This window comes from Rhincodon typus, chromosome 18 (assembly GCF_021869965.1).
Source record: "Rhincodon typus isolate 14 chromosome 18, sRhiTyp1.1, whole genome shotgun sequence".
Taxonomy (NCBI): domain Eukaryota; kingdom Metazoa; phylum Chordata; class Chondrichthyes; order Orectolobiformes; family Rhincodontidae; genus Rhincodon; species Rhincodon typus.
In genome coordinates this window covers 14,606,919-14,631,252 of record NC_063349.1, presented here as the reverse complement: position 1 = coordinate 14,631,252, position 24,334 = coordinate 14,606,919, and the positions used below count along the sequence as shown (strand labels likewise).

The following is a 24,334-nucleotide window of genomic DNA, read 5'->3' as shown; positions in this document are numbered from 1 at the left end:
ATAACAGGTACACCTTTGTTTGAAATTCTGTGACTTTAACAACACAGATTAAATTAGTTGTCAGGATGCAAGTTATACCTGTATTCCAAAGGGATTTTGACTTTGTTGTCTGATTTGAGCATTCTACTGTCTATAATTTTATCTTTAGTTTCATGGCAATATCTGAATTTCTTGAATAAATTAATATATTTTCATATTCCCAGAGCTCTGTGTAACTAACCGACTGTAACAAATATTGCTTTGACTTTAAAACAATTAACAAAATATACTGGAAATTTCACCACACAAATCCTCAATGAATGTATTTTATGGGCTTTTCCTGGTATCGTAACTGGACAATAACCCATTCATCCAAAATTAAACTATTAAAATAAGCTGCACTATCCTCATAAATGTATTTTAATTAAATTTTAACTTGGTGCCATACAGAGCAGAAAGTCTCATTCAATTTCCAGTTCCTATTAAATTGGATACAACAATTGACTTGAGTGCCCTTGGGTCAAGGATGTGAAATGAGTCAATATTTCCTGATTTTAATTCATATATAATTGCCCAGTAAAAAGTTACAAGTGTGCAGATGCCAAGTGGGGATCAGTTTAGGCTTAATGTTTTTTTTAAAACAATTTTACCTTTCTCCCTTGTTATGAAGAAGCTGCCATTTGACAGTTCTGTGAAAAAGTCTGTCCATGCATTGAAAGGGTTTTTGAAATATTTGTGCTTTGATCCAGCTGGCAGTTTTCTGTGAGGTGCTGACCATGCAAAAGTCTGGCTACGCTATGTTAATCGATTACCTCCAGAACAACTATAGGGAGCAGCAGTACCAGTTCATTGGACAGGTCTTCTCCTCCTATTCAGGCACAGAAGAGATTCATGAACCAGGTAGGTTCAAAACAGTTTGCCATTGTAAATCTCTAAATGTTGCATTGGATATTTTGTGACGATAGACTTTTTGCAGAAGTTGAAGAAATAATGTGTGTTTATATAAATGACCATGACTTCAGGTAATCCAAAAACACTTTATAGCTAGTGAACTGCTGTCATGTGGGAATCCGTTATGAAAGTACAGCTTGTTTGAATCTTAGAGTGTTTATCATCAGACATTAACTATAATTTTAACTGCTGTATGGGTTAGGCGCAATGAATCTTGTGCAGCAGATAACTGTTGCCCACTTGATTGAAAGGAAAGAAAGAAATTGCATCTGTGTAGTATCTTTTATCTACTAGAGTGTCAACACAGATCTTTTGCTCATACATTCTGGATCATTCATGACTACTCAGGTACTAAAGCAGACCAGGTCTACATGCAGCAAGGCCTGGACAACATCCAGTCCTGAGCTAATAAGTGGCAAGTCCATTCATGACACAGAAATGCCAGACAATGACCAATTCCCACAAAAGAATCTTACCATTTCTCATTGATGTCAATGGCATAATCATGACTTAAATCCCCACTTTCAACATCCTGAGGGCTACCATTGACCAGGAACTGCACTGGACCAATATAGAAATACTAGGTCTACAAGAGCAGGTTAGAGGCTGGGAATTCTTTGATGAATAATTTACCTCCTGTCTTCCCCATAACTGTCTACTATTTACCTGACGGAGGTCAGGAGTGCGATAGAAAATTCCCCTCTTGGCTGGATGGGTGCAACTCCAACAACATAGTCAAAGCTTGACACCATTAAGAATATAGAATCCTGCTTGACTGACACCCCATCCACCACCTTCAACATTCACTGTCTTCATCACTGATGCATTATCAAGCAGTGCGTCCCATCTACAAGATGCATTACAATAACTCATCAAGATTCCTTCGACAGCAGCTTCCATGACATCTGCTATATAGAAGGACAAGAGTAACATATCCATGGGAACCCCACCACCTGCAAGTTCACCTCTGAACCATACTCCATCCTGACTTGAAACAGTATCACTATCACTATTCCTTCACTGTCACTTGGTCAAAATCTTGGAACTCCTCCCCAACAGTACTGTGGGTGCACTTTCACCCTACGGACTGTAATGATTCAAGAAGGCAGTTCATCACCAGCTTCTTGGGCAATTCGGGATGGCTTAGCCAGCAACAACCACATCTCCTGAAAAAATATTTTTTAAACAAATCCTTGGAATGGGTTTTGAATCCACATGCTTCTGATTCAGAAGGGAGAGAGTCATGGTAGACAATTTTATTCAATTCATTATAAGCACTAAGAGAAGAGGTACCATAACACAGTGTAAAGTCAATTGGAACACAGGAGGCTGATGATATGATCTTGGCTGTTCTGTGTAAAGATCCTGGCCTGACACACTGCATACGCTTGCATCTCGATGAACTGGTCTTGCCCATATTGTAAGGTCAACTCATCTGAATAATTTGGTGTTTTCTGAACTAAACATCTGTGGGAATGTCACGCGTCAGGGGATGCTATAATCAGTACTATGTCATATCCCAGTCTTCAGGAATATTCAAGTATACAGGGTGGTAAGTTCAAATAAAAAGCAAGTTGCACTTGGCTTGTTCATACCTAATAAATATGAATTGCAAACACAGAAATCTGAAGGACGGTATTTTTGGCATCCGAAAAATACAGAAATTAATAAATTGCTATGCAATATTTGGAAGTCAGATTAAGGATAAATTCACCTAAAAAGATGAAAGCATATTTGTTGTTTGTATCTTAGTGAAGTTTAAGTTATACGACAGTGCAGTTAGCATGATTATAACATAATCGAGGATGGCAGAACAAGTCTCTATGGAGAAGATAATGGTTTCCTTCAACTTGGAATTTGTTAGACTTGGCCCTTCTTTACTGGTTTGAAGTTTTATCCCTTCCAAAACAACATTTTAATGTAATTTGATTCTATTCTAAGCCCTGACAATCTGCTACACTTTTCTTTGTCAGTCACTGTCATCTACTTTGGCTCTATTCCATTCCTCATCTCTGATTCTGCATCTTAATCCTCTCTTCCAGTTCTGTCCTTGTCTGCCTCATTCAGTCTGAAGTTTCCTATCCCCCTCTAGAATTCACCCGAATGTACAAAATTCACCCCAAGTATAACCTTGTTCACAAAAATACATTGAACATAAATTAAAATGAAAAACACTTTCTTAAGCCTTTAAGCGCCCTCTTGTGTTAAGAAATAGATAAATGTCAGAAAATCTGCAATGTAATTTAGTGCCCTTCTGGAAAGGGGTGGGGAGTGGTGCTAATAATCAGTTGGGATGTCATAGGGTGGTGAGCCCGTCTCTTTCCCAACTCCCCCAAGTGCATAAAAGACACAGAAGATCGAGGAGCTCCTGCCACTCATTCTCCTTTGCCTTCAGCTTTGAGGCCTGCTGTAGTTCCAGGAGTGCCCATCTCTCTGGGTGGTATTGCTGTGGCTGAAGAGTTGCTGGACCTCTGATCAGTAGGACTTGGAAATGGGATACTGGTATAGGCAGCCCAGGGAAACCTGACCACAGGTGACAGGCCACGGACAGAAAGTTGGCTTCATTGAGCTTCCCTGAAATGGCCACACCAGCTTCCTAGCTAGTGAACCAGGCCACAGACACAGACATTAAGTTCAACCCAAAATGTTGCTCAAATTTACTGTGAGCAGTTGTGTTGTAAATCAAAGAAGCAGGTGAGGTGAGGACCCTGAGGCAGAGAGTCAGCTCTGCTGCACAATGCTAACACTGAGGCTTTAGTAGAAGAAGAGGTAAGAGCAACATTCCCTCTAATTTTCCTAGCCACTGCACTCACGGTCTGTGCATGGCAGCAATGGAGTATATGTTGACACATTGATTGATATGAGTGAAGTGTGGCTGATCAGTTTAGAGGAAACGTTGGGAGACAGCATTTAATTTTAAAGGCTAGTCTTGCTTAAAACCAAGGGCTACTTTCCTGCAATTTAGCATTTTGCTTAAAGCTGCTGTTTTAAATTAATTATCTCCCGGGGGGCAAGCAGGGTTGGTCCTGTGGGGGAGCACTGTCCTGAGATGCTTGGCTGAGTTTCAAATACTATGGGAGTAATATGACATGGAAGTTGTGAGCTGATTAGTTTTTGACCAAAAAACTGTTTGGGATTATGTTTCAACCTTAGTAGTGTTGAAAAACAAATTCCTGAACAAGCCACAGGGAAAGAAAGCATTCATGGGCAGAGGCTAGCAAGCTGATTTGTCAGTAAGGAAAACAAATTTCTACTCTCTACCTAGCTACCGTTTACAGTTAATAGTTCAAGAAACTTAAATAATTTTTCCTACTTGGCTTAAGTTTTGGTTATGAGTAATTTAATTTCAGGTATGACAGGGGAACCCTGTCCCTTGTGTTGCGAACTCTTAGATGCTCCTGCCAGTGTGACTGGCCATGTCTGTAGGAGGTGCCACTAGTCGGAATAGTTTGAGCACCAGCTTTTGTAGCTTGAGTGTTGGCTGTCATCGCCACATTATGCAGTTGCGAGGCAGAGTTATGTGCATAGCATGTTTATTGTACTGGTCACCCCACAGTTCAAAGAAGAGCAGTCAACAAAGGAGTGGGAGACCACCAGTCAGAATAGTGAGGCAGACAGGTCATCAGGAAAGGTCTGGAGTGCATCTCACCCAAGAACAGATGTTTTGTGTTGGTAAATGATTGGAGTGATAGTTGCTCTGGGAGGGTGTAGCCACAGTCCAGTTGCACAAGGTGGGGAGGAGAAAGAAAGAAAGAGCAATAGTGAGAAGACACTCAATAGCAAGGGCTACAAATGGGTGTTTCTGCTGCCACAGATGTGACTCCAGGATGGTGTGTTGGCTTGCTAAGGCCAAAATCAAGGATGTCACTGCAGGGTTTTGAAAAGAGTGAACAGTCAGATGTCACGATTCACATTGGTGAACCTAGGTTTAAAAAGAGCAATGAATTCCTCCAACAAGAATTTAGGGAGCCAGGTAGCAGATTGAAAAGCAGGATCTTAAGGGGTGTACTTGCTGCATTACTCCTAGTGCCACATGCTGCTGAGTATCAAAATAGACAGGTAGAACAGATGAATATGATGAGTTAATGGAGGAGGGAGGGCTTCAGATTCTGGTGAAGGTAGGAATTGTACAAATCTGGATTGCACCAAAACAGGATCACATCCTTGTTGGGGAAAGGGCTTGCTTGTGCTGTTGGTGGAAGTTTAAACTAATTCAGCAGGGGTATGGGGTATGAAGTGTAAATGCAACAGGGAGTGACACACAGGCAAATATAAAAGAAAACAAACGAGTCAGTTCGAAAGGCAGAGCATATATAGCCAAGTTAAGGCACAAGGGCACATGGCAAGACTGGATAGCATTCATTCTAATACAAGCAGTCTAGCAAGTAAGGCAGTTGGGTTGCAGATTAACTCATGGGGATATGATATCATTGCTATTATGCAGACATCTTTAAGAACTGGCAGCTCAATATTCAGGCAAGGCAGGGAGAGCGTGTAAAAGAGGAGGTGGTGTCACAATAAGAATCAAGGAATCAATAACTGCAATAAGGAGGGATGCTATCGCAGATGATTCCTTGATTTAGATCATTTGGTAGAATGTAAAAACAAAAAAAAAGGCGATGACATTAAGATCGTTCTATAGACCCCCAAGCAGTCAGAGAGAGGTAAAAAGACAGATATGTAGGCAAATCTCAGAGAGGTGTAAAAATAATAGGGTAACAATAGTAGTGGGATTTCAACTTCCCCAATTCAAACTGGGATTAAAATTGTGAAAGGTTTGAAGGAAATTCTTAAAATGTATCTAGGAGAAGTTTTAAGAGACGGGGTGCTGCTGGACCTAATTTTAAAGAACAAAGCCAAGCCAGTGGTAGAACCGTCAGTGGGGAAGCATTTCAGTGACAATAATCATAACTGTGTGGGGTCTAAGGTAGCCATGGAAAAGGACAAAGATTGACTGGAAATATAGGTTCTGAATTGGGGTGGGCTGATTTTAATATGATAAGACAGGGTTTAGCCAAAGTGATCTTCAAGCAGCTATCTGTAGGAATATCCACATTGGAGCAGTATGAGTCTTTCACAAAAGAAATGGTAAAAGTGTAGAACAAAAAAAAATGGTGAAAGTGAGAACAACAAGCCCAGAAAATCCTGGCTGTCGAGGACTATACGGAATTGGATAAGGATAGAAGGAATGTTTAATGGGCACTGAGGTCTCAAATCAGAGAGAGCCCCTACAGTCATGTAGAAACTGAAGGGGATACTTAAAAAAAGAAATTAGGAAAACAGAGTCATAGAGTCATACAGCACGGAAACAGACCCTTTGGTTGAACTCATCCATGCCAACCAAGTTTCCCAAACTAAACTATTCCCGTTTGCCTGCATTTGGTCCATATCCCTCTAAATCTTTCCTATTCAGTTATCTATCCAAATGTCTTTTAATTGTTATAACTGTACCTGCAATCACCACTTCCTCTGGCAGTTCATTCCACATACAAATGACCCTCTGTGTGAAAACATTGCCCTTCAGGTCCCTTTTTATGTCTTTCTCTTCTCACCTTAAAAAATGCCCTCTTGTTTTAAACTCGCCTACTCTAGGGAAAAGACCTTTGCAATTCATTTTATCTATGCCCCTCATGATTTTATAAATGTGCATAAGGTCACCTCTCAACCTCCTATGCTCAGTGAAAGAAGTCCCAGCTATCCAGCCTTTCCTTATAACTCTCACACTCCAGTCCTGGCAACATCCTTGTAAATCTTTTCTGAACCCTCTGCAGTTTAATAATGCAGTTTCCTTCTTACAGCTGAAAAGGGGGATATGGAAAAGAAGTACTGTTGGGTAAAATAAAGGAAAATCTAAAGACCTTTTATAATGGTGTTAGGGGCAACTGGATAACCAGGGGATAATGTAGAACCCATTGGGGACCAAAATGGTAAAGCATGTGTGGAGTCAGAAGCCGTAGATGAGGTTTTAAATTATTGCTTTGCTTGTGCATTCACGATAGAGAACGGCAATGTAGGTATAGAAATGAGGGGGGGACCTGTAATATAATTGAACAAATTAATATTGGCAGGAAGGAGGAATTCACAGTTTTAGTGAGGATGCAGAGGAGATTCACCAGGATTTTACTTGGTCTGAAGCATTTTAGCAATGCAAAAAAGCTAGATACACTGAGGTTTAGAGCAGAGAAGTCTGAGGGGTCACCTGATTAAGGAATACAAAATAATGAGGACATAGATAGGAAACAACCTTTCCCTATGTAGAGGGGTAGATAACAGGGGGCATAGATTTAAACTGAAGGGCAGGGGGTTTAGAGGGAATTTGAAATAATTTTTCAGCCAAAAGGTGGTGAGCATATGGAACTTACTGCTTGAAGAGATGGTAGAGGTGGAAACCATCACAAGATTTAAGAAGAACATTTGAAATGATATAGAATACAAGGATATGGGCCAAGTGCTGGAAAGTGGGACCAGAGTAAGTAGGTGCATGATGACTGGAGCAGACACAATGGGCCAAAAGGCTTCTTTTCACACCATAAAACTCTGACTTTAAAACTATAGCTATAGTAGGAATTGCAGATGCTGGAGAATCTGAGATAACAAGGTGTAGAGCTGGATGAACACAGCAGGCCAAGCAGCATCAGAGGAGCAGGAAAGCGGACCTAGACCCTTCTTCGGAAATGGGAGAGGGGAAGGGGGTTCTGAAATAAATAGGGAGATATCTTCTATCTTCTCCTTTATCCATCTTCTATCCACCTCCCCCTCTCCCCCTATTTACTTCAGAACCCCCTTCCCCTCCCCCATTTCCGAAGAAGGGTCTAGGCCCGAAACTTCAGCTTTCCTGCTCCTCTGATGCTGCTTGGCCTACTGTGTTCATCCAGCTCCACACCTTGTTATCTTAGAACTATAGCTGTAAGGTTTTTAGAAGACTTTAATTCCAGGTACTGTGTTTTGACAGCATGCAATCAATTACCTGGCTCACCTTGATGATTACACACTAATCTTTGGTCAATCTATAAGTAGTTCAGTATATTCAATGTAACTCTGTGCCATGTCTTCCAAGTTTGCAGCTCAGAACCTGAAGGTCTCCAAGCCGACCCAAGGTATAATGCCTCTTTACTTGTTCTGTGGCAAAGACCGAGAGTGGTTTATAGTGCTGTCCTGGAGAGATATGCAGTGTTCCATCAGCAATTGGATGGAGAAGACCAGACCAAACACCAGTTCCTGACAGATGGGGATCAAGACATGGTAAAGTACAGCTCAGAATGTCAGACATCGCAATAACTTTTTTAGACTCTGATCAATGGTCAATAAAAAGAGCAACATTGGGAAATGAAGCTAAAATATCAACCTCAAACCCTATCATTCTAACCTGATATTTACCTCTCTTGTTTCAGGGAGCCATTCTCAGAAATTTATTGCCAAACACAAGTTATGTTGTCCAAGTGGTTGCTATATGCTCCGATGGTTTGCGCGGAAAGTACAGTGACCGACTAATTGTGGACATGCCTATGGAATTTGAAGACCCAGGTAAGCAAGAATCTTAGTCTACATTCTTTCACCCAATTGCTTGGAATGCCTATGATGCTGTACTCTTTAGAAATAGACTTAAAATAACTCCACAGACCTCTGAAATCAGTGCAATCCTGACTGAGGAGAATTAATCTTCTTTCTTCCTGAACTCTGAAGTCAATGTTTATTTCAAACGTTTTTGCTATAATTGAAAAGATTTGTTTGATGCTAATGCACAGATATCCAAATATCTGGGTTGTGCTGAGATTCACAAAGAGCTTTAGATGTGACATGCCAGTTGAATGTTGTATTTTCTTAATGGTGGTGGGATTCCCTCATTTTGTTGTAGCTGGTGTAACTTGCTTATGGCATTTTTTTGTCTTTTCAAAAGCAATGAACAATATAACTGATGTCTGCTCATTGTACTCATGCTCGCAATCTCATGGGTAGTGGGTGGATTATCTTTCAGACAAAACTGCTCTGTTTCTTTGTTATCTGTTTGCTCTCTGTACAGGATTTAAAGTTAGCCTTTATAGAGAAAGCATCAGCCGGTTTCTTATTTCAGAAAACCATTCATTCAAAATGCTACAGCAAATGTAATTAATGTGTTTTATGCTTCCAAAAAGATTTAGGGCTCAGTGTGAAATGTTTGTCCTGTATGTGTTTTTCCAACCACTACCCATTGACATCCCAAAGAATGCTTATTTCCCAAATTGTACTATCACCCAGTTCTTCCTGTGCCTTAGTGCAAATTCTACTGAAACCCTCAGCTATCCATTAATCAATTCATAAAGAATTAAGAGCAGGATTAGCAGACGAAGACTTCTGAAGCCTGTTCCACTATTCAATAAGATCATGGCTGATCCGATTGTGGCCTTAACTCACAGAAACACAGAATTATTACAATGCAGAAGGTCATTCAGCCCACTGTGTCTGCACCAGTTAACTTAATCAACAATAAATGATAATCTAAGGATGAAACATAATTATATTTTATTTTACATGGCATTCCAGACTCTTCCTTGTTCCCTGACTGGTTTAAGCTTTTCTGGGAAAAATATAAATTCAAAATATGAACACATGAAATAACTTCAATTACCAGCCTGAGCCCCAACCCCTCCACCCCGCTATCCACCACCACCTACCCTCCCAATAACTTTTCCGTCCCTTGTTGATCCATAATCTGTCTGACTCTGCTTGAGCATATTTAAGGACTCAGTCTCCACTGGTCTTTGTGAACTTCTGGGAGAAAAAAAATCCCTCCACATCACTGTCTTAATTAGGAGAATCTTTATTTTCAAATTCAACACTTGACTTGACTCTTCCAACACGTTCCTTCCTTGCCTCCCATTTTCTACCCTTTATTAACCTGAGGTGATCCAAACCTCTGCTGTCTATGTTCTAACTCACTCCCAGTTCCATTCATCCAGTTAAGCAATGCCTCTTTAATCAAGCAATTCTCATGCTTGCTTTCAAATCCCACCGGAGTCTTGCCCCTGCATAATCTGTAAACCCCTCCAGCCCTGCAATGCTCATAAGTCGGTGAATTTCTAATTCGTAATTCTAAATCCCCAATTTTTATAACTCTACCATTGATCATTGAGCCGTCAGCTGCTTCGGCAGAACTCCTGAAATACCCTTTTTATGTTTCTGCCTTTTTCTTATTCATTTTTTGAGATGTTCCTTAAAATCTACTGCTTTAGCCAAACTTTAAGTTATTTGACCTTGTATATCCATATTTGGAATTAAGGTTGCATCATAATGCTCCTGCAAAACACCTTGGGGGCATTTACTGTGCTATACAAAAAGAGGTTGCTGTATTAAAGTACATGGTAAAGAGACCAGTTGTGAGCACTTTTAGTTGGAAATATAACTAGATAATACTAAGATTTAAAATGCCAAGAGGGACTAAGGAGAACCAAGCCCAACCATGATTACAGTAGCTCCATAGAATACCATTTCCCTTCTCTTCTATTCCCATACAACTGTAATAAATGCAGACTTCTTTTTAAAATCAAACTCAGTATTGTTGTACAAAAACAAAGTTGCTGGAAAAGCTCCGCAGGTCTGGCAGCATCTGTGACGAAAAGATCAGAGTTAACGTTTCAGGTCCGGTGACCCTTCCTCAGAACTCTTCCTCAGTTCTGAGGAAGGGTCACCGGACCCAAAACATTAACTCCGATCTTTTCTTCACAGATGCTGCCGGACCTGCTGAGCTTTTCCAGCAACTTCTGTTTTTGTTCCTGATTTACAGCATCCACAGTTCTTTTAGTTTTCATTCAGTATTGTTGTAAATTGGAACTATTATATTGACTGATTTATATAGTTAGGAGTGACCAACATTTTCTCCTTGCTCTAAATCTGATACATGATGAATATTATTTGCAGAATTTGGAAAAGAATTATCTTTTAATGCTTCCCAAATGTATTATGATTGAAAATGTGCAGTTAGCTCACCCGCACCCATCAGAATAGTGCTAAATTAATTATGGACCAATATTGTTCAAGAAGCTCTCACCACTGTACCTTAATATTTATCCAAGTGCTGGAAATAATTAAGAGTAAACCAGCTGCTTCAAGTTCCAGTGTGAATCCATTTCAGCCAGAATATTTAGATTTGATAGGTAGGATTGCAAATGAAATGTTTCAATCCCAAATAACACTGCGACATGGAATATTGCAAAAATCTGGAGCAGGAAATGTTTGACACTATTTTAAGTAATTAAAAACCTAACTTGATTGATTATTTCTCTGCAACATTATTAATTAAGTGGGAAGTCTAATTATGGCTGAAATAATAAATGATATGCACTCACCAAAATCAAATTCTTTAAGTGAAATCAAAATACTGCAGATTCTGGAAAACTGAAATAAAGAAAACAAAATCTCAGACTGAGACTAAGAGTTAATGCTTATGACTCTTTTATCATAATTCCTTTGCGTTACGAAGAAGAATTATAGTGGACTTGAAACGTTAACTCTGTTTCTCTGTCAATGGGTGCCGCCAGACCTATAGAGTTTCTCAGGTGCCTTCTGCTTTCATTTCAAATTCTGTATGCTTTGCCCCTTCCTCCAATCCATCACTTGAGCCCAGAGGAATGAGCCTATGTATGTATAAGACAAGCAATTAACAAAGTTTTTAATTCTATTCGTGCAATATTGATCTTGTTTGGTTCACTTTATATAATTAATTATCATAGCAATCAATAATGCATAGAAAATACAATTTACAGTTCAATTGCTTGTTATATTTTAGTTCTTTGCCCTTTCTTCTGATCAACTAGGTAATAAACCTGCAAATATACAGCTGAGGGTCTGTGACTTGTGCATTGAATGATATGCTTCATTTCATTTATTGATTCTCACTCAGCCTTAGGATTTTCCTTTCTCTGCTTCATTTGGCATCAGTTTATTTTGGAAGATTGACAATCAGATATGATACTTGCCTTTGCATTGGTTCTCGTTCAGTAATGATGCATTTTTCAGCTTCACCAGTTAACCTTATTGCATTTGGAAACTTACAAGTCATGTTATAGAGAAAATATTTTTAAATTAACACAAATCCCCATTCTAAATCAAATCAGTAGTAAATATTTGCTTTTATAACCTAATGTAACAGATATTTTATATGTACGTGAGAACCATTTGTTAAATGCATGAATGATTCCTTTCAAAGTAACCTCTTGAAAGAAGGAGGAAAATACAAATTGAGCTGGGTATTTGACCCAAATAGTGCAAAATAGCTCAGCATAAAGGACCAGAATCCATGTCAGGAATGTTACTGCAGAAAGATCCTGCAATCGACTCCTTGGTTGATTTTTCACAGACTTTCTGTGGAAATAGGCAGATCACTAGCCATAAGGGCTATCATTCATTTGGAACCAAACCTACGAATGATATTTTTCTTCTTACTCACATCCAATTTTTTCTAATGAAACTTACAGAAATTCTCTAAAATTGATTTTGGCTGCATCATTTCATCTTTTGTTTAAATTTCAGCATATGCTGAATCTTTGATTCTACTACTCTTTTACTCTATGCATTTAACATTATCCGCATTTTCACTCCTTGAATGTGTGCTTATCCAAAAATATAGGCAAATTTGTGTTTTAATTTGAATGCCAGAGATCAGCTTTATATATTTAATGAAATACAGAAATACAAATGAGCACACAACTTCTGATAGAAATAATAAGCCCTACCAAATTCTTTAAGTAGGTGACTGAATGACTCAAAGTTGTGCATTCCAGATGCACACAAGCTTCTGTTACTGCCTCTCAGCTCTCCTTTCGTCTTGAGTTTTCTGTTATTTCGGGCTATCCTTCTTTATTAAAAAAAAATTATGCCAAATATTCTCTATTGTCTGTGTTTTTGTAATGCAGTGTTTACTTGTACATTCAATTCAAACTTATGACAAGATGTAGTCAAGATTGGCTGTCCAGCAGTAGTGAAAAACATACTTAGTTTGATCAATGATTATCTTCCTTAAAATGTTTGTGCCATTTTGCATAATAATTGTAAAGCAAAGTTTGCATTTTCAATAATTGGTTGTGTGCTTGCTTCTAATATATTTTATACTTTTATTCATCGACTTGGCTTAGAGCTCCCAAACTTGGGAGCAGATTTGAGGGTTGGTCTAGGTTACACTTAGACTTGACATATGTGACAAATTGGTAGATCCATGACAGCTTTTTTTCATTGATAACATTTAAGCAGTTCCTAACGAGTGTGTCAGATAGAAAGCACTGGGCTTACATGCCTAGAACTTAAAACAAACTTGTACTTTGTGTGCTGAATCGTTTATAAAGATCTGCGTCTCATTGCTGAAAGCAGAAATTCATCAAATCTCTGGTGTATAAACATTTAAGCTTCTTATGACTACTCTTGGTGACATAAGTTCTGGAATCAGACTTCTAGTTAGATTTCTATATCCAAGGTTCAATTTTCATGTTGCAGAAGGACAAAGACCTTATGTTGATCACTCTGCCTCCAATTGATGGAACATTATTTGAATGAGACAACATGTGTATTTGTGCTCTGATCTGGAAAATCTTGCAATGATCTCACGTACTTCAGTGAGTGGTACAGCTCACCACCCATTCAGGAGATCTGTTTGATCCCGCAATAATCCTGAAAAGATCAAATGTAAAAGTGTCAGCCTTCCTGCTCCTCTGATGCTGCTTGGCCTGCTGTGTTCATTCAGCTCTACACCTTGTTAACTCAGCTTCTTGAGCCAGCTCTGCTATATAATAAGCTCATGACTGAGCTTTCTTTCATCTGGCCTAGACCCTTCTTCAGAAATGGGGGAGGGGAAGGGGATTCTGAAATAAATAGGGAGAGAGGGGGAGGTAGATAGAAGATGGATAAAGGAGAAGATAGGTGGAGAGGAGACAAAGAGGCGGGGGTGGAGCCAGTAAAGGTGAATGTAGGTGGGGAGTTAGGGAGGGGATACGTCAGTCCAGGGAGGACGGACAGGTCAAGTGGGCAGGATGAGGTTAGTAGGTAGGAGATGGGGGTGGGGCATGAGGTAGGAGGAGGGGATAGGTGGGAGGAAGGACAGGTTAGGGAGGCGGGGACAAGCTGGGCTGGTTTTGGGATGCGGTTGGGGGAGGGGAGATTTTGAAGCTTGTGAAGTCCACATTGATACCATTGGGCTGCAGGGTTCCCAAGCGAAATATGAGGTGCTGTTCCTGCAACCTTCAGGTGGCATCGTTGTGGCATTGCAGGAGGCCCAGGATGGACATGTTGGATACAGTATACCACATTAGCAGATGTGTAGGTGAACATCTGCTTGACGTGGAACGTATTCTTGGGGCCTGGGATAGGGGTGAGGGGGGAGGTGTAGGGGCAGGTGTAGCACTTCCTGCGGTTGCAGGGTAAAGTGCTGGCTGTGGTGGGACTGGAGGGGAGTGTGGAGCGGACAAGGGAATCACGGAGAGAGTGGTCCCTCTGGAAAGCAGATAAGGGTGGGGAAGGAAAAATGTCTTTGGTGGTGGGGTCGGATTGCAGATGGCGGAAGTGTCAGAGGATGATGCGTTGGATCCGGAGGTTGGTGGCGTGGTATGTGAGGACGAGGGGGATTCTGTTTTGGTTGTTATTGCGGGGAGGGGGTGTGAGGGATGAGTTGCAGGAAATGCGGGAGACATGGTCGAAGGCGTTCTGGACCACTGAGGGGGGGAAGTTGCGGTCCTTGAAAAACAAGGACATCTGAGATGTTCGGGAGTGGAATGCCTCATCCTGGGAGCAGAATCAGTGGAGGCGAAGGAATTGGGAATAGGGGATGGCATTTTTGCAGGAAGTTGGGTGGGAGGAGGTGTATTCTAGGTAGCTGTGGGAGTCGGTGGGCTTGAAATGGATATCGGTTTCCAGGTGGTTGCCAGAGATGGAGACAGAGAGGTCCAGGAAGGGGAGAGAGGTGTTAGAGATGGTCCAGGTAAACTTAAGGTTGGGGTGGAAGGTGTTGGTGAAGTGGATGAACTGTTCGAGCTCCTCGTGGTGCCGATACAGTCATCGATGTAACAGAGGAAGAGGTGGGGTTTAGGGCCAGTGTAGGTACGGAATAGGGACTGTTCCACGTAACTTACAAAGAGGCAGGCATAGCTTGGGCCCATGCGGGTACCCATGGCCACCCCCAAGTTCACGATGGCAATTATTGACAAACTTAAAATGAAGATTGCTCTTTTGTACATCATAGCTGGGCCCACTCATAGTCCTTGGTGCAACTCCTGGCCCCCATCCTGTCCTGAACATTAGTGGGTTCCCTAGAGCCCTGGGCTGTGGTTATTGGACCCCGATGTAACCCCCTACCCACAGCCCTGAACTGCAGTGCATAACGAGGAAAAGTTTCACTTGTACAGTGTTGTCTTGTGAAAAATGGGGTTAATAGAAACGGAATTTAATACATAAAAAGGCTACTAGTCATTGACCACCAGTGCCTATCTGACTTGGGCTTTGATCAAACCATAAACCTTTCTGAAAGAGGCAAAAACCTTACTGGAATATTCAAGTTGCAGTGTAATGCAATATTTCGGACCCTAATGAGGTTTTCAGGTAAACAATACTTCCAGATTTAACAGGGATCTTCTCATTTATGCCAGCTCCTCAGTGTTTTAACACCCACTGCTCTTTTAAATTTTGAACATCTGATTTATAGTTTGAATCCGCACAGATGATGAAAGAATCACTATGGTGTCCCAAGGATCTATCATTCGTCTCCTCCTATACTATTTCATATTTACCTGCCTCCCCTCAGTCACATCTATGAATTATACAATAATTATTTCCACGTATATGCTGACAACTCTCTGCTCTACCTTACCACCACATCTCCATTGCCTCTGAATTGTCAGGATGGTTTATCCCATCAATACTGTTTATGTTCTGGATATGTAACAAATTCTTCCAACTAAATATTGGGAAGATCAAAGTCATTGTGTTATGTTACCTGCCAAAAGAAAATTCTCCTTCCTAACCATAGACTCCATCCTTCTACCTGGAAACTGTTTGCTTCTAAACCAGACTCTTTGCAGCCTTGGTGCCATATTTGATGCCAATCGGAGCTTCTGACCACATACACCATCACCTAAGACCTTCTATTCCTACCTCTGTGACATTGCCTGACTGTACCCCATCTCAGCTCTTCTGCTTTATCTTCATCTTTACTACCTCTAGGTATTGCAATGTCCTATACTCCATAAACCTGAGGTCATTAAAAATGTTGTCAAATATGTCCCAAATTTTCCTCCGTGCCTGATTTTTGTTTTCATACTCATTCATGGGATGTGGGTGTCACCAGCTAGGCCAGCATTAATTGCCTATCCCCACTTGCCAGGAGGGCAGTTAAGAGTCTGTGGTGTCTGGAGTTGCATGTAGCCCAGACCAGGTAAGGATGACAAATTTCCATCCCTGAAGAACATTAGTGAACCAGGTGAGTTTTCTTCTGATAATCGACAATGGTCATCATGAGACTCTTATTTCCAGATTACTATTGAATTCGAATCCCACCATCTGCCATGAAGGTATTTGAACCCAGGTACCCAGAACATTACCTGGGCCTCTGGATTAATTGTCTAACGACAATGCCACTCATCACTTCCATGCTCAATGTCGTTCATTTTCACCTGGTGTGGTATTGACTGGGATTTTAAGATTCTCCCACTTCTTCTCAAATCTCTGCAGGGTTTCATCCTTCCTTATTGATGGGTCACCTCCAGCAACACAATCCTCCAAGATATCTGTGCTCCTCCAATTCTGGCTTCATGACAATCCCTGGTTTTAATGACTGACTGACTGCCATTTCAGACTGTTGCTTTGGCTTTCTAAGTCCCAAATGCCTCCCTGAACTTCTCCTCCTCTGGACTTGGCACAACGATGCCTCCATTTCGTCAGGAGGCTAAGGAAATTTGGCATGTCCATAAAGGCACGCACCAAATTTTATAAATGCACCATTGAAAGCATTCTATCCGAATTCATCATAGCTTGGTACAGCAACTGCTTTGCCAAGGACCGTAAAAAAAAACTATAGAGAGTTGTGAACACAACCCAGTCCATCACGCAAGCCAACCTTCCATCCATTTCATTTCTTGCTGCCTCGGGAAGGTATTCAGCATAATCAAAGACCCCTCCCACCCTGGTTATAATCTCTTCCATTGGGCAGAAGGTACAAAACGTGAAAAAGACATACCAGCAGATTCAAGTACAGCTTCCTCCCCACAGTTATTAGATTTCTGAATGAACTTCTCAAGTTTTAAATTTAATGTTGATCTTGCACTTTGTGCACCTTCTCTGCAGCTGCAACGTTGTATTTTCGCTCTTTTCTATTACCCTAGTGGATTTGTATGGTATGATCTGCCTGTACTGTACTCAAAACAAAACTTTTCATTATACGTAGGTACATGTGACACATCAATAATAAATCAAATCAAAATCAAAACTTGCCTTTTTTGGAGTCTCATGCCTTTTCGATTTATGTCGCAGATTTTGGTGCCTTTTTTATAACTTTAATGGTACAGTTTGTGACCCTGACACCTCTCAAAGCTTTTTTGACCAAGCTTTTTGTAATCTATTCTTCTGTCTCCTTTTGTGAAATTCTCACATTTTGCTTTGTATTGCTTCCTATGAAGCACCTTGGAAATTCTAGTATGTTAAAGGTGTTACATAAATACAAGATGTTCTTGTTTTTCTCACATCTGTTGCCAAGCAACAAATACCTCTTTTTTTTCCGCATTTATCAGCTGAGAGAATCTTACGATTAAAACACTTCAAAAAAAACTTACAACAAATTTGCATCAACCTTAATTGCATATTCTAGCCATTTCAGTTTTCTTCCTATAAACATTTGCACGTCAACAATCAGCTTGTTATCGGTGAAGGAAAAAGCTGAGAAGTCACTAATCACTTCAGGAAGCAATCTGACTAAAGCTTATTAGCTCTGTTTCTTTTGTATGATAATTTTATTGAAGGTATTAAAATGAGCTGCTAAAGGCTGCTTTCTGTAATGCTTGCAAAAAATTGTGTCCTCTTCTGCACATACCAATGCTTGATTTTTTTCAAATAAAATTCAAGGAAAATCAATAAACCATCATCTGCTAATACGGTCAACAGTAATTTCTAGAGTTACAGTGAGGATTCTTATAAACTGAAATCAGAATTCTTCCTCGGTCTAATTGCCATTTCAAGAGAACATGCCCATTCAGTTCCTTTGCATTGTTGGGGTTAGTGTGCATCCCACATTTAACCATGCTTCAGCCAGAGCAGCAAATATTTCTGATCAATTTAATCTCTCCAGCCCTGAAATTGTGGCTTCAAGCAGACTCCTGGTGTCAATGATCTTTTTGATTTTATTGAATGACCATATTTAAAGCATTCCTGTTCTCTACCTGATATTATATATAATGTTTCCAGTAGATAGCAGCCAAAAGCAGAATAACTGGCTGATTTCTTCATTTCTTCCATTCACCTAAGGATGTGGTCCTTCCGCTCATGCACTGATTAAAGTAACTTACCTTGGTACATATCACTTCGCATACAATACTCCAGGTGTGTTCTTACCAAGACCCTATAAAACTACAATAAGCCACCCAACTTCTGAATGTAAATCCTTTTGCATTGAAGCCAAACATATCATTTTTCCTTCCGAATCACTTGCTGCACCTGCCTTTTTCCTTCCACAGACCAGTGTAGAAGAATACCCAGATCACTTTGTGCATCCAAATTTCCCAAACTTTTCCATTTAAATGATACTCTGTCTTTCTTTTTCTCACCCCAAAGTGTACAGCTTCACATTTATCCATATTACACTGCATGTGCCATGTGTTTTCTCATACTGTCCTGAAGCTTCCTTGCATCCTGTTCACAACTCTCAATCCCATCTAGTTTTGTGTCATTAGCAAAGTTCGAAATGTTGCATTTGATTCTCTCATCCGGGTCATCTGTAGATGTCACGAATAGCTGGGGCCTCGCCACAGAAAAATACCCATTTATTCTCACTGTCAATCAAATCTCGACCCATGTCTGAAATTAGCCCCAGTCTTGTGTGCTTTAGTTTTACCCACTGGCCTCTTAAGTGAGACCTTATCAAAACCTTCCTGAAATCAAAATGTGCAAGATCGCCCTTATCTCTATCCTCAGTTACATCCTCAAAAACAGTCCAGTAGATTATCTAATCATGATTCCCCTTTCATAAACCCATGTTGACTTTGTCTAATCCCATTAGTGCTTTCCAAATGTTCTGTTATCACCTCTTTTATAATAAACTTCAGCATTTTCCCCATGACTGATATCAGGCTCGTTAATATGTAATTCTGTTTTTCTTCCCCTCCCACCTCATTTTTTTAAAATGTGGGGTGATATGGTGCTTTACAAGGAATTCCATTTATTCTGGTCAAAATTACAAATATGGAAATGATTTTGCTTTTCTAGTCTAACTTATTTTTTGTTATATATTGCAGATTTTGGTGCCCTTTTCAATTTTAATGACACATTTGATGATGCAGAGGTAATGCAAATATATAAGTTATCCTTTGGCTGTCTGTTGTTGACTTTAAAGAGTTATTTTATGTATGAATTCACCTGCAAATAGGAGTGCATTTTCATTTAGTACCTTGTTTAAAAGCTTCAATACATGTCTTAAACCATAAGAACAAATAATTTAAGAATAATCAAGAGTTCCAATAAATATTGTTATTATTTTTAACTCTCCCTCTTATCTGCATTACAATACGCAATGTGCATTTTTTTGTCAATTTTCTCAGCAGTTAAATGTTTCTCTTCAGATTAAATACCGAGCTTTGACAGATTTTAATCTGGTGGCAAAATAAATAAAACTGTACGCGAAGTTGAAAACGCAATGTGACATTAAAAGTGACATGACCAGTTTAAGTTGTTCAAGGTTTCCTTTACTTTCCATGTTATTTAATATGCAATGTTATCAATTATTTGTACATTATCCAAACAAGAATAATTAAACCTCCTGAGATTTTAAGCATTTGGAGCAGTACAGTCCAAAAAAAATGTTCACTGCCATCGCTAGTAGAGAAACTCAATTGGTCTGGAAACATCTGTGGAGAGAGAAACAGAGTTAACATTTTAAATCCAACATAACTCTTCTTCAGTACCAACTCTTGCCCCTTATATTGGAGTGGGAGGCCTTCTGGCTTCTGGAGTGAGTCAGAGCTCAACAAATGACCAGAACCAGCAAATGGAGCAGGATAGATCTAAACCAGCTCAAGCATGTTCTGAGTGCATTGCAGATGACTTGTAAGCAAACTGTTGTGGGTAACAGGGGGGTTAGGAGTTCGAAAATCAGTCCCACTGACAATTTGTCAAATATTAAACCAATACACTGTGGAGAAAATAGGAAGCTCATCCCCGATGATTTGAATTAGTGGGTGGAATTTATTGCTATTTGACTATGACACATTTGCTGGCCAGATAGGCATTGAATCAGAAATGAGGGTAGTTAGGGTTTTGGTTAGGGTGGGTGGAGATGACATTGTTTTCCTATGTCCAACTTGGTTAAGTCCATGGTGAGGAAGCTTATAGATGGCCTTCCTGTCTGTCAACAATTGAGGCCCTCAAATGGTCAATTAACGAAGTGCCTCATCCCAAATACTTATGGCTGGTGGTGGCCGCATCCTGAAAAGAGCACAACAAGCAAATCCATGCAGGCTAGCTGGTGGGCTCATTTGAGAGAGGAGAGGAGGGGATAGTCCTGCTGAGTGCAGCGCCTGTACTCTTGTTGACGTCCAAACCCTCCCCCTTACACCCTGTGACCTCCACTCCTGCTGTCAATCAATGTAATCCAGTGATGACCAAATGTGGGTGTAATACTGGCAGCAACCACCACTTCCCCGGTGGTACTTCTGTTCAAAAGATGACTTTTGTCATCCCAAAGAAGACCTACCACTGTCACGCATCTGAGTGATGTTGGGCCTCTCGCCTGGCTGACAGCCTTCAGCTAAGACACCCATCACCTCCACTAAATCCAGCACAATATTCCAAGCGCACAGATAAAGGGTATGATTCTTATTTGGTTCTTTCAATGTAACTTCAGCAGAAACCTTGGGAAAATAGTGTAAGTAGCCATTTTTAGTCACTAAGGCTGTTTCCCAACAGTTCTGCTCGTTTTAAGCTGGCAAAACCCTTGCAGAAGTTCTATGTCAATTTTGGTCAATAGAATACATAAAATGAACATGTTTGCATGTGTTTTTTTAAATCTTACTTTCTCCTTCAGCCAACAGAAAGTAATCCAGAGCAATCAGGACCAATTTTACTTGAAGCTCACACAACGTCAGTATTTAATCACAAATGGAATGAGAAGAGTGTGGAAGCTGAAAATGAGAAATCCATATCTATCAAAGACAAAGAACAGAACGCAAATGCTGTTTCTAATGAAAAGTATTTTGTCAAGGGAAATGAGGAAATAACCACAAAGGTTGCCATCCCTGATATTCTTTATACCCCCTCCTTCACTGCGGTCGAAACAATATCCAAGGAGATACGTACTGCACTGCCCCACGAAACCATGATCTCTTCCATAGCTGAGGACTCGGATGATTCTTCAGCAGTGGGACCCCTGGAACTGAATGAAATTTTCACCATCACCCACCAAGCAAGAATTCCAGTCACATCCAAAGAAACCCCACACTTCAGTACAGCGACAGAATCTGACAATATACTCAATGTACCCACCATTGGTACCAGAAATATTCCTCAGGCTGTAACGCCTGAAGATGGCCTCACAAGTAATTCAACTCCCAATTTGTTGCCTGAAACAATGATTGTTATACCTCGGATGGATTCTGGTAAAGAACAAATGACATCAACCAGTGAAAGAATTAGTTCCCAAGAGCTGAACACGGTTCCTGATTCTGTCACTTCTGCAGCGACAGTCCACCCAGATATGGTAACCTCTTCCACCAGCAATGTACTTGCGTCTCGTGAGATGTTTTCTGAAACTCTTCTTCCTCCTGACCAAGAGATATACCTTCGTAGTACTCCAGATTCCATTGACAAATTAAATATCTTGCGTAAAGAGAAGGAAATCCAAGCTACCTCTCCTTACTCTACTGGTGAGATGGTGTTTCAAACTACCACTGTGCCCTCAAACAGCAAAGTGTCCTTTCACGCTACCTCTGCTTATACCCATGATGAAGTACTGCTGCAGCCTACTCCCTCCTTATTCAGTGCATCTTTTTATCAATCTTCTGCTTCTGCTGATAGTGAAGTGTTTTTTCAAATGACAAGTCCTTTATCGACTGACTCAATGTCTCTGTATGTGACCTTTGATTCCCCTGCTAGTGAGACATTTCCTCCTTCTGCCCATATTTTTCCTAGTAGTCAAATGTTGCTTCAAGCTACTTCTGTTGCTTTTTATGATGAAGTGGGACTGTCTGGTTCATCTCTACCAGCCAATATTGATGCTGAAGCTACCCTTCCTTTAGCTAGCAATGTGGTGTCTCTTCATACTACCCCTGCTTCCTCCTCTACTGAGAAACTCCCTTATGACCTTCAGACCTCCTCTGAAATTCCAGCATTACTCAGTGTGACTTCTGCTGCATCTAGCAGTGAGCTGGTGCTGCACACCTCTGTTGGTGACCTGTTGTTTGAATCTGCCCTTCCTTTACCCAGTGGTGTGATGTCTCTTCAAACTTACCCTAGTTCTAAAGAGAATGAGATATTTCTTCATGTTACTCCTGCTCTTTCCGACAGTCTGATGTTGCCTTTGACTCCACCTGTTGTTCCCAGTGATGAGACTTTGAATGTTACTTCTGCACCCATTGTTGCAGACACGTTGCTTCAAGTGATCCCTACTTCCTATGAAAGCAAAATGTCTTCGTATGCTTCTCCTGTTTTTCCCAACAGTCAAATATCAACTGCAGCTGCTCCTGCTTTATCCACTAATGAATTATCCCTGCAAGCTACTGTTAGTGTCTTTGATAGTACAAGATCATTGAGTGATACCGAAACTTTGAGGAAAAATGAGACAATGCTTTATGTTTCCCTCATGCCTTCCAGTGATAATGCACTCTCTTATGTTTCCTCTACTGTTTCCAATAACCAGTTTTCTGTTCCTACTAGCCTGCCTTTATCGTTTGATGATGCAATGCACATTTCTATTCCAGCGACAACTCCCAGCAGTGAGCTAACCATGCAAGGTTCTGCTGCTCCCTTGCCATCTCCTTCAGTGCCTTCCTCTGTCACATTGCTGAGTGAAAGTCAGGATGGTGAACTGTGGTCTTCTGGTTCAGAAATTGATTTGTCAGAGGCAGATGGTAGTGTACCAACAACATTTTACCCCAGATCTGAGGAAGAAAGTCACTTAAATGGGCAGATATTCAGCACTACAAAGGAGCAGACTAGTCAGTATCCCCAAATCCTATCAGGATCACCTGCATCTTCTGAAGAAAACTCATTCATCACTACTTTTAACTTCAATTTAACAGATTCATATGTGGACAGAAATCATTACATGGCAACAATACTGACACCAAAAGTATCCACTGGAAATCACAAAAGACCAACAATAATAGGAAGACATAATTGGACCACAACAGTAACTACGAAACCATCCCCATCATACTCTAGGACTAGTACCTTCCTGACCACTGAAGAGGAGAGTGGTTCTGGCCAGAGTGCATCTGATAGTCTAACTGTTAATGAAACTTCAGTGGTGTTAAGTTCCCTCAAGTATAATTATAGAGCATTAGACAGTACACCAGGCACAGGTAAAGCAGCAGAACAAAGGACGTCACTGCCTTCAGCTCCATCTGTAACTAGTGGGCTTGAAACAACTTTATTCGACATTTATGAGGCAGGTTAGTTATGATTGAAAACCATTTGCAAAACCGAAGTTGAAATCAATGCAACTCTGGAGGGGATGGTCAGTGACCTTGGTAGTGGGATCCTTGTTGATGCCAGGCTCTGTACTAAGATGACCTGCACATTTCTCTGTGACTGTAATCATGTTTGATGGGGTCTATAGTAGCTGACCTACATCTGTAAAATTCAGTAGAATTTTAGGTTAACATAAACCAAACTTTGAATTTATATTTTCAATCATTCTGATTTGGTAATGATCCAAATTAAGTCAGAATTGCCATCAGACTTGTGTACTATACTTTACATAACTGCATTGTTCTCAATTTATTCAGAAATTGAGCTATCGTGAGACCGTTTGCTGAGTAGCACAAAATGATCTCCTACAGTGTAAACTAATGCTAACTGTGAATAATTTATATTACAATATCAAGATTCAGAAAGTGTTCAAGCTTTATTATAAATGAGCACTGGGTTAGCATCTTTGGTAATCTGAGAAATGTGCAACATTGCAATTGACGAATATACTGAATCTTGTACAATGAGTACAAATATATTTATACTCTTCTAGGAAATTAAC

The 24,334-nt window shown here is 40.3% G+C and overlaps 1 protein-coding gene across 1 annotated transcript in view; it reads left to right on the top strand.

Annotated features, from left to right (window-relative positions):
* The window catches only part of LOC109937591 (receptor-type tyrosine-protein phosphatase zeta-like), a 239,525-nt gene that overhangs the window by 144,206 nt on the left and 70,985 nt on the right, over window positions 1-24,334 (top strand). The window contains exons 8-12 of the mRNA XM_048607832.1: window positions 729-879; window positions 7,988-8,172; window positions 8,322-8,454; window positions 19,386-19,432; window positions 21,170-23,753. Coding sequence (XP_048463789.1) covers window positions 729-879; window positions 7,988-8,172; window positions 8,322-8,454; window positions 19,386-19,432; window positions 21,170-23,753 — 3,100 coding nt within the window. The remainder of the gene's footprint in view (window positions 1-728; window positions 880-7,987; window positions 8,173-8,321; window positions 8,455-19,385; window positions 19,433-21,169; window positions 23,754-24,334) is intronic.